The 10,699-nt window shown below is 51.1% G+C and overlaps 1 protein-coding gene across 7 annotated transcripts in view; it reads right to left on the minus strand.

The window, feature by feature from the left end:
• The window catches only part of WAC (WW domain containing adaptor with coiled-coil), a 70,166-nt gene extending 59,923 nt beyond the window's left edge, over positions 1-10,243 (minus strand). For 2 of the 7 annotated variants that reach the window (XM_040992565.1, XM_040992562.1), the window contains exons 1-3: positions 9,529-10,046; positions 9,101-9,137; positions 7,818-8,013 (exon numbers count right to left, since the gene is read on the minus strand). In XM_040992565.1, coding sequence (XP_040848499.1) covers positions 7,818-8,013; positions 9,101-9,137; positions 9,529-9,569 — 274 coding nt within the window. In that variant the 5' untranslated portion in view covers positions 9,570-10,046. Of the gene's footprint in view, positions 1-7,817; positions 8,032-9,100; positions 9,138-9,528; positions 10,047-10,159 lie in introns of those variants that run through there. The other 5 variants (XM_040992563.1, XM_040992566.1, XM_040992560.1 and 2 more) reach the window with 5 other exon arrangements.
• Between the last annotated feature and the right edge of the window lie 456 nt (positions 10,244-10,699).

Raw genomic sequence — 10,699 nt, forward strand, 5'->3', positions numbered from 1 at the left:
TAGTGAGGGGTGACATCACAGTACAACGTGACTGAAAACAGAACAGGTAAAAGGCTCTAGACAACACAACCTGCAAGACCCCTAATAGAACAAGCATGTTGGCAGGGCCAGTGTAAACAAAGGAGAAGGCAGAAGTGACCATCCAGACACTGGGCTATACAGGGCATCCAGCAGTTACCAGAACGATGAAAGGTTACATGGACCACTCCAGCAGCCAAACAGGGAAATTCAAAGGGACCTCAACAAACTTTTGGGAAACAGAATTAAAACACAGGTTTATGCTGCCATAAATGTCTGAAATCCACACACTGGTTTTTCACAGCATAAATCTTTCAGGAATGTTGAAGATGCTTTATGTGATGATACCAAAACGTCTGTACCAGAATAAGCTCATCCTTCAAGCCCAAGGCTGAACTCTCTGAAGTTCCCTGGTAACCACAGGAATCAGGACCACCAGTCAGGGGGTTTGTGCAGACACAAACCAGGGTAATATATTTTCTCCCTAACTGATCAAAACCTCTACGCCTATTATACTAAAAACTTTAAATACATATAGCACAAGCAGGAGACACTATGAATGTCTTTAGGCCTGTGCCTTGGCTTAACAGGTTAACACTCCACCTTTAAGAGTTGGCATCCCGGGCCCAGCACGGTGGCGCAAGTGGTTAAGGTCCTCCTCGCCTTGCATGCCCGGGATCCCATATGGGCACCGGTTCTAATCCCGGCAGCCCCGCTTCCCTTCCAGCTCCCTGCTTGTGGCCCGGGGAAAGCAGTCGAGGACGGCCCAAAGCTTTGGGAACCTGCACCTGCACGGAAGACCCGGAAGAGGCTCCTGGCTTCGGATTGGCATAGGCCGTTGTGCTCACTTAGGGAGTGAATCATCGGACGGAAGATCTTCCTCTCTGTCTCTCCTCTCTGTATATCTGCCTTTCCAATAAAAAAAATAATAAAAATAAATCTTTAAAAAAAAAAGAGTTGGCATCCCAAGTAGATGCTGATTTATGTCCCAGCTGCTTCATTTCCCATCCAGCTTCTTGCTTATGGCCTGGGAAAGCAGGGATAGCCCAAGTCCTTAAGACTTTGCACTCAGCTCTGGCCATTGCAGCCATCTAGGGAGTGGACCAGTGGATGGAGCACCTTTTTTCTGCCTCAGCCTCTCCCTGAATGTCTCCCTTTCCAATAAAAATAAATCTGTAGGATATGCTCAGTCGTGCCACCACTACCATGCTGAAGCTTGGCTGGGTCCTGGCTGCCCCATCTATCTCTAAATGAACTGCCTGTTCATGCACCTGGGACATCAGCAAAAGATGGCGCAAGTGTTGGGGTCCTTACCACATGGAAGGAAAGACCCAGGTGGGGAGCTCCACGCCACTAACGTTGGCATGGCTCAGCCTATGCATTACTGCCATTTGGAGAATGAACCAGTGCATGCAAGATCTAAATCTCTACCTTCCTAAGAAAAGTCTTTTAAAAAAAATTTCCTATGCGGCCAAAGTAAAGCATTTCAAAATGCTTCTATGACTCTAAAATACAGCATTAAATCACAAATACATAAAGCCACCCCTCCAAAAGTATCAAAATAGGGACCAGCATCGTGGCAGTGTCCTCTCCTGGAGCACCAGCTCTGAGTGCTGCTGTCCCACTTCCAGCCAGTTTCCTGATAACACAATGAGGCAGAGTGGTGACAACAGCCCCAGCGCTTAGGCCCCTGCCCCTCATGTGGCACACCAGGGATGGAATTTCTGCTTTGGCCTGAGCCAGTCTTGACGGTTGTGGATATGTGGAAAATGAAGCAGCAGATGGAAGATCTCTGTCTCTCCCCCTTTCTGCTGCTGTGCCTTTCAAGCAAACAAATGTTAAAAGAAAAATGTTAAAATTCTGTGATGACAAGCCATTAGAAAACCTGATACAATGTTCAAATATCACAGTTTACATGTACAGACTCTTAGATTAATGTCGATATTTCACAAAAGTAAATAGAAAAAAAAAAGAAGCTGAAAAATAAATTCTGGTGCTAAAAATATTTGAAACCCACACATATTCTTCATGCCATTTTCCATGAACTACCATTTTCTAAAACTATGGAAAAATAAAGAGTTGAAACATGAGGACTGCTACCCAATGAACCTCATTCTGTTCTCCCTGGAAATAAAGTTTCCTGCGTTTTGTTGTTTTTTTTTTTTTTTTTTGAACTGGCCTTACAGAAACCCAATGCAAACATTTCCGTCCAGTTTGTTAGCTCAGCACACAGCACATATCATTTTTTCAAAATATGCTATTTTCTTAGTCTCATCAGATCAAGCAACACTTAAAATGGCTATTACAAATATGCAAACATTAACATATTGCTGTTTAGGTTTTCCTTCATACTCGCTTCTCCTAATTTTTTTTTTCCCCTAGTTTTTCTCTAGTGAAATTTCTGGAATGTTTTCATGCTAAAAACTCTTATAATATGTGACAACTTGACAAGAATACACATACCCATTTGCAGCAACAGTATATCCCTGTTCTGGCTTTGACTTTTATATTAAAATTTGCTGGACTAAGTACTGATGGAAGTGGGGTGAGGGTATTAAGAGGACAAAAGCAAGAATAACTAGCAGCTAATTTCTGTAATACTAACCAGCACCGATCAAGTTGTCAGCAGGTCTGTTTCATCTCTGACAGTGCAGTCCATTCACCAGAGCAGACAAAACTAACTTGGGCAGTCAACGGTCACTGTTCTCACTTTTACGTAAGCAAAATTCCCATTTGTAAGATAGGGTAACTATGTGCTCTAGCTACCTTCCAGTGTCAACAAATGGAGTTAATGAGTGCTTCTCTCACATTACTAATCCAAAGCACATTTCATTTTATTCAAAATGTAAAGTTATACTGACTTTTTAAAAAAACTGCAAGAACAGTTATCCCACATGGCATCATTATAAAATAACGGCTTTCAAATGCTCATACCCACATAGGCTGAGGACTTCAGTCTGGGAGCACCTGCACAGCCTTTACCAGACCATCCCTCAGCTAAACATCCAAACTCTGAAACACGCTGAGTTCACAGAATTCTAGGTTCTGGAGCGCTCAGACTTTCAGACTAAGGATGTTTAACCCGTAGTAACCTTTGGGGTGAGGCCTTGTGATTAACACACGCGTGTCCTCTGTCACATCCCACATTATGCACCAAGATCCCACACCCAGTGCCAATCCCAGCCCAGCTTTGTGCTAATGCAGAGGCTGGAAGACAGGCTGATGGCTCTAAGGAACCAGGCTCCTCCTCCCAGTCAGGGACCTACCCTGGGTCCCTGGCTTTCAGCCTCAGTCTTGGCCCCACCGTGACTATCACAGCATCTTGGTATTGAAACTGTAGGGAAATAGCATGTTCTTCCTCTCTACACCCATCTGCTTCAGAAAAAAAAAACAAAAAAAGTTAAATTACAAGATGAAGATGCATTTTCTAGCCAGCATCGTGGTGAGCAGGCTAAGTTCCAGCGTGTAGCATCAGTATCCCACATAAGGTTCAGCTCCTGGCTGTTCCACTTCCCATCCAGCTCCTGCTGATGCACCTGGGAAAGCAGCAGAGGATGGCCCAAGGGCTTGGGCTCCTGCACCCATGCAGAGACCCAGAAAAAAGCAGTGCTTTCTGGCTTTGGCTGCTGCAGACAACTGGGAAATGAACCAGCAGATTAAGCATATCTCTCTCTCTCTCTCTCTCTCTCTTCCTCCAACTCTGTCTTTCAAATAAGTAAGTCTTAGGAAAAAAAAACAAAAAAACCTCCCAAATTCCTCCAAAGAATTGTCTGACAAAAGTTCACTGCAGAGCTATAAATGTAGAATCTTTAGAAACAACACTTATTGCCCTTCTAAAAGTAATTTTAATTATTAGCAAAAAGTTCTTCACATGCTAAGTAAAACACTATTGTAAATTTACAAGAATCCCTACAAACCTGGAACCAGTCATTAATAGACTGAGCCATTTCCTCAACAAAGGACATTTCTGACAAGTACTCTAAGCATCCCCAGCAGAGAAGCTTCTACAGCAATCCTGAAAGGGGAGGTGGAGGAAAGCTTCCCAGAACACCTAAAGTCCCCTCCAAACCTCGCTCCTTTGTAGCTTCATCCTGATGTCACCTGGCAAACTAACTATCCAGATCTGGTCCTTAAAAACTAACAACAGGACAATCGCTTAGAATTTTTTCTGACTTCCAAAGAAAAATGTAAAAAGCACAGTCCAACCACAGTGTGTTCATATTTAGATTTGAGTGACAGCTACACTTTAAACATATCTAAGCTATAAAAATGAATGTAAAAAAACCAAAACACTTCCAACAGTTATGCCTTATCATTTTCGCTTTGGTTACTACTCCTCCTATAGCATGTTGTCTTTGATTTCTGAGACAAACATAGAAAGCAAGCTCCCTCCCCAGATTCCTTCCTCAAATGTCATCAAGGCTGGATCTGGGTTAGGTAAGCCCAGAGCCACAACTCAACTAAGGTCCCTGCAGGAGTGGCCCTGGCAGGAACAAGATACCTAGGCCACCACCCACTCACTCCCAGAGTCTACATTATTCAGAAGATGGAAATGGGACCCAGAAACTCCAATACAAACTTGAGTACCTCTTAAAAATTATTTATTTGAAAAAAACATAGGGGGGTGTCCAGGGAAGGGAAGAGAAACCTCCATCTCGCATCTGTTAGTTCACTCCCTAACAATAGCCAGAGCTGGGCCAGGCAGAAGCGATGGGGTCCCTCCTGGTTTCCCTTGCGGGTGGCAAGAGCTTAAGGACTTGGACTATCTTCCACTGCTCTCCCAGGCACATCAGCAGGGAGCTGGATTATAAGGAGAGCAGCCACACTGCTTCACCACACCATAACACAGACCCTGGGATGTAGCTTAATCAATAGTCTCTGCCTGTGCAGGATGAGGGAGATGGTGATCTGGCATCCACTGTTACTCCTGAAATGACTTCAACAGCAGGGCCAGGCTGAAGTCAGAAGCCAGGCAATGTATCCAGGTCTCTCACATGGTGGGCAAAGACTCAAACACTGGAGTCGTTACCTGCTGTGACCCAGGGACACCACAACCAGAAGCAAGGTTAAGACAAACCCGGAGAGCCTCTGATATTGCATCTGAGGGTGCCCCGCAAGCCTCCACAGCTGCATCAGACATCCATCCGCTCCTTATCAGCTTCACTGCAACCTCTTCCCCAACTCTGGGTTACTTCTGAGCAAAAAGAGGGTCAGAGTTATGTAGAAATAACCTCACCAAGCAAATGTCAAGTTACATTTCACATAAAGTTTTTAACTGTTATAAACTTAATAGTTATGCAATACACGATCTACATTTGCTTTCACGGGCTCTAAAGGATAAAATCATATCCTTCAAACTGCACATGCTGGATTGCAGCAAGTCTTATGTTAGCCAATCTTCTAACCCTTAATTTATCATACCAACTCCCAATCCCTCCAAGGTTGATGTCAATTAATGCACAAAAACCGCTTCTACCAGTTCGAGGTGCAGAACAGCAGCTACACTGCCTCTCACTAGCAATGCCTGTTACTGGGGCTGACAAACACCCAGCAGTGAACACATGCCAGCGCAGACTGTTAACAGGCGCAATCCTTCCCAAGGTCTGCTCAGAGTCCTCCCTTCCATGTCTTCTGAGCAACCCCAGGATGCCGAGCGCGATGTCTGGTGTGGCGGCAGTCATATCCCATCCTAAGGATGATGCTTTCTCCAAGCTACACACGTGCTCACCTGGCTGTGTGAAACGCAGGTACGCTTGTCAGTTACCACAATTTAAAACGACCTAAAACAATGTAAAATAAAGACCTCCATGCTCTTACTCTTACTTATGCACGCTCAAAGCACGGAGAAGCCAATTCACTTCCAGCTTTTGGTAACGTCTGATTGATACACACACACACATAAATGATTATAAAGGGGAATTCGTAATGTCTGTAATAAAATCGTATTTATAAAAGCTTAGTTTCAACCACGTGTTAGCAATAAAGAAACAGAACCTATATGCCTGAAGCCATACTATCCAGTATCAGATGAAGGAAGAGACATTTCCTTCTATCTTTAAAGGCAAGAATAAGAACAAAGAGGGTACCCTGGGTCCCTGTTGATCAGTGAGTACTGATTTAGAATACAACAACCAAGCTCATGAGACAGGACATGGACACAGGAGGCTCAAGGCAGCAGCTAGAAAGCAAATTACTGAGGCCTAGTTCAGATAAGTACGTAGCAAGCTCCTCAAAATTGGAGCTGAGGAAACATCAGCAAAGACGCAATCAGAAATGACCTGGAGTTCACACTGCAGATGAAAAGCAAAGAAAACAGGGTAAACACATGGCTGCAACTCCACCAGTCCTCAAGAACCAAGCCTTAGGAACAGTGACGATGCCTAGCTCTCTGGAGTTCCAGTATGGACCATGTGCTGGTATGCCCCATGTCTGGGGACAGTTTCATCTGCGAAGGAAGCGATCTAAGGCGGCTGAGTGTAACTGGGCACCAGGATTCAGAGGTTTCCTCGCTCACTGGGGTGAGAGCCTATACCGACTTCCTGACTCGGGCAGAGAAGCTGGCCGTGTCCCTGCAGTCCAGAGCCTATGTGCAAGGAAGTGAGGTGTCACATCCCGCTCTCATAATTACCAGCATCTTGAGAGCAAGCGCAGTACAGGACAATCACAGGCACCCTCCAAGAGCTAGCCGTCAGACCAAAGTCACTACAGAAAAGGAGCCGACAGTATCATCTCTTGTTACATCTAGTATTACGGAAAATTGGCATACAAAACCAAAAACATCAAGATCCTGATTTCACAAAAAAAACCTCCCAATACTACAATGATTCAGCTCAGTACTACGAACCTACAAACAAAAATGTGATCTATGTAAGAAGCAGAGGTACAGCTTTAATCAACTGCTTCCCATCCAACCACCAAAGTTACTCTATTTCAACAACTGTCAACTCAACCTTTGTTTAGAGGATGCTGTTATTTTCCAATATACAATCACACAGACTGTATTAAAACTGTAATAAAACTGATCTCTATTCTAGGAGAACAGGGAAAGCAAAAGATGCAGGTTTTTTTTTTCCTTAAATTTAAGCAAACTACTGAGAAACTAGAAAAGCACATGATATTCCATTTCCTTCAGAACTCTGATATCCTGTAGGTCATCTCAAACAGTACCTCCAGTTGAGCAATGGATCTAACAACAGGAGAAAATTTGTCTCCATTATTTTAGTAAAACTGGCTTCATTCTTAGTGTACACTTAGGCATGAAATATATTACTCTGATTTTGGAAAAGCTTGGCCTCAATTACTGAGAGCTGGTTTATTTATTTATCCCCGCTTACCATTTTAAGGAGCATGAAGTAAGGTGCTTTAGCTGAAGGACATCAGCTATGTGCAAAACAAATGAAGCTTTTGAAAAAGTGGAGTGTTGCAATGAATACAGGATTGGGAATGCTCAATGTTTACCATGCAAAACCAACACTGTGTTCTGAGCCACAATTTCTTTCTTAAATCTGTGAAGGGTTATGCCTGCATCTGAAAACTCATGGTCGGTCAGACTGGCGCTCCTAACAGTAAAGCTGAGGCAGCAGCACGGATCTCAAACACACATCACTACGTGAGGAAGCCAGGGCATCTTCCTCAGAAAAATCAAATCACCTGTCAGCAAGACCTGGCCAGGCCAGCGGTCCTGTTGATCTGCTCCTACAGCGGCTTGCGTGTCAAACACACGACACACCCACACCCTGGTGCGTCCACCCCAGAGCATCCTCATCTCCCGCACAGCTTCTAGGGAGCCAGCGACTCACCACCTTCCCTCTCGCGCACTCGCTGGGCGTGCACGTTTTTGGCCTTGCCGTGGCCTGTGCTGTCACCGTATTTGCTCTCAGGACTGTCCGATCTCCGCAGCATCTTACTGGGTGGAGAAGGGTCTGTGGTGTCTCGCATCTTCTCATGTCTGTGCTCACCGCTACTGGGGTGGCTCTTTGAGGAGTATTTAAGTGCCTGTAAGACATCACCCCCCAAAAGAGAGAGAGGAAAAAAATGTCAACTCTTAACTTTATAACCACTGACCCCCTAGTGTGAGAGACCGCTAGGAAGGAAGAATTAATTCTTTCCAATTTCACCTTCCTGTCCTGTACCCAGGCCGCACTGTGTGTGCAACTCCCTGTAAGGCTGCAGATGCCAGCAGAGATACCACGAGCCAACGAGAGTCAGAGGAGAAATCCACTCCCCCACCTGGGCACACGGAGGCCTCAGAAACTTCCGGGAAAGCGGGCTTAAGGCCCGTTTGCGACGATCCAACAGAAGCACAACTACAAAGTCAGCATACTTCTACACTGCTTCTGCTCCACAACTCACAGCCACAGGCGTGTCTGTTCCCCCAAACCTCCCAAAGACAAAAAACTGACTTGCCGGTTCTTGGATGCAAACATTTCAGGCCTCACATGCGAGCTCTTGCAGGTGTGGACCACAGTAACATACCAAAATACCGGCCCACCTAACCCTAAACAGCACTGGTATCTCAGGCAGAGCTTAACAGAACTTACAGAATATTCCACTGCTCTGACCAAACCGTGCTATGCTCGTCTTCAAGGGTGGGCAGCCGGTTGGAGGGACAGTCGGTGAGATTTAGTGCCAAGGACGGGGGAGGGGGGGAGTGGGGGGCGCTGCTGATGTTCCAGGGGAGCTCTAGCTGTTGCCCTCCCCCTGCCAGGCACCTGTGCTGGGCTCGGGACAGGAGGCCCGCAGCCAACCCCCACCGCCTCCCCGAGCCCCGCAGCTCCTGGCGGGGGAGGCCCCCACGCCAACTTTCCCTTCCCCGCGCGCGAGCGGGCGCGGGCCTCCTCCCCGCAACCCCTGTTCCTCCACACCCAAAAGACCGGGGCAGGTCTGCCCTGGCTGCCGAGCCGATCCCTCGTCTCCCTCTTAAACACACGCCCCCTCAACTCGCCGCAGCCCCCCGGGACGCCCCCCGCGGGGCTCCGGGCGGCCGAGGGGCCTGCGGCGCCGCGCGGAGCCTGCGCTCGAGTAGTCCGCCCGTCCCTGCCCGCCTCCCTCCCGCCGCCCGCGCCCCGGCCTCGGCTGGTACCTGGTAAGGCTGCGAGTCCCCCCTCCGGTCGTGACAGCTGAAAAACACCAAGAGAGATGGCGGCGTGAGCCCCGGCCGGGCCGGGGGGAGGGGGCGGCGGGGGGCGCCCCCAGCAGCCGGGGTCCCGGGCCGCCCCTCCCGCGCCGCCCCGCCGAGCCCCCCGCGCGCTCGGGCCGCGCGCCCCCCGGGCCGCCGAGGGCCCCCCGCCGGACCACCCCCCTCGGGCCGGCCAGGCCCGCGGCCCGCGCCGCCGCCGCTCTTCCCCAGCCCGGAGCCGGAGCAGGCTTCACAACAAAAATGGCGGCTGCGGCTAGCTCCCGATCGGGAGGAACCGCCGGCCCCCACCTCCGCCCGCCCTCCCTTCCTTCCTCCCCCGGCCCCGCCGCCGCCGCCGCCGCGGCCCCAAGCGAAACGAAAACACAATTTACCCATCACTGAGTCTCTGCTGTTTCCTCGCATACATTACCATCAATGCCCGGCCTGTGAGCGTGTGCGGCGGGGAGGGGGGAGCGCGGCCGCGAGAGGCGGGCGGCGGGCGGCGGGCGGCGGGCGCGCTGGCGGCGGCCCCGGCGCAGGGCCCGGCGCGCCCTCGGCGACTCTCAGCGGCCCCCCGTCACTGGCGCCGGCGCTCCCGGGCCATCTCCGTCCCGTCGCCCGACACCACGCTCACTTCCAGCCGGGGCAGCGGCGCCCCCCACGACACGGCGGCGGCGCGGCCCGCGGGGACGGGTGGGGGGTGGGGGGGCGGTCGGAGCCACAAGACGCGTCCTTCGGCCCTGCCGACAGCGACCGCCTCCTCCGCCCCTCGCCGCCACCTCCCTCCTCCCCGCCGCCGCCTCGTCTTCCTCCTCCGCCTCCTCCTCCTCCTCCTCCTCCCGTCGCCGCCGCCGCCGCCGCCGCCGCCGGTGCCGCCGCTGCCGCTCCACCAACTACATCCGGGCAACTCGGCCGCCGCCGCCTTCGGGAAGCCTCGGCAGTTTCCGCCGCGCCCCTCCTCGGCCCACCCTCGGCCCGGCTCCCCGCCCCCCGCGCGGCTCCGGAAAGCCGCCTTCGGCAAACCTCGGCTCGCTCCGGCCTTCCTCTTTCTCCTCAGGCCTGGCTTGCCTCCCGGCGACCTGGCGGCCCTTTTCCGGCGGCCGCTTTTTTTTTTTTTTTTTTCCTTTTTTAACCCCCTTCCCTCAGTCGCTCAGGTCCGGCCTCGCTCCTCGCGCCGTCTCCGCGTTAAGGAGAGTGCCGCTCGGGGACCTGCTCGAGGCCGGTCCCGAAGGCTCCGGCCTGCGCTGGGAGGGAGCCGCCTTCGGGAGGAGACCGGTGGGGCGCGAGGGAAGCCATGGCCGGCTAAATGAGGGAGGCGGCGGCTGCGCGTGCGCCCGGCGGCGCGGCGGGAGGCGGGGAGCGCGGGGGGCGCCCCGAGAGCGGCGGGCGGGCGCCGTGGGACGTCGGGGCGCTGGCGTGCGGGGGCCTCCCGCGAGCCGCTGCGGGGCCTTGGGGCGCTGAGCCGCCTCGCCCTGGCCCGGCACGTGCGCTTCTCCCTCCCGTCCCCTTCGTTTCGTCTGTGCTTGTTCCCCGTCGTCACCTAACGCCCCGTGCAGAGCGGCT

The sequence above is a fragment of the Ochotona curzoniae genome, unplaced genomic scaffold, assembly GCF_017591425.1.
Source record: "Ochotona curzoniae isolate NIBS_2020 unplaced genomic scaffold, NIBS_Ocur_1.0 contig_78, whole genome shotgun sequence".
In the NCBI taxonomy this organism is placed as follows: domain Eukaryota; kingdom Metazoa; phylum Chordata; class Mammalia; order Lagomorpha; family Ochotonidae; genus Ochotona; species Ochotona curzoniae.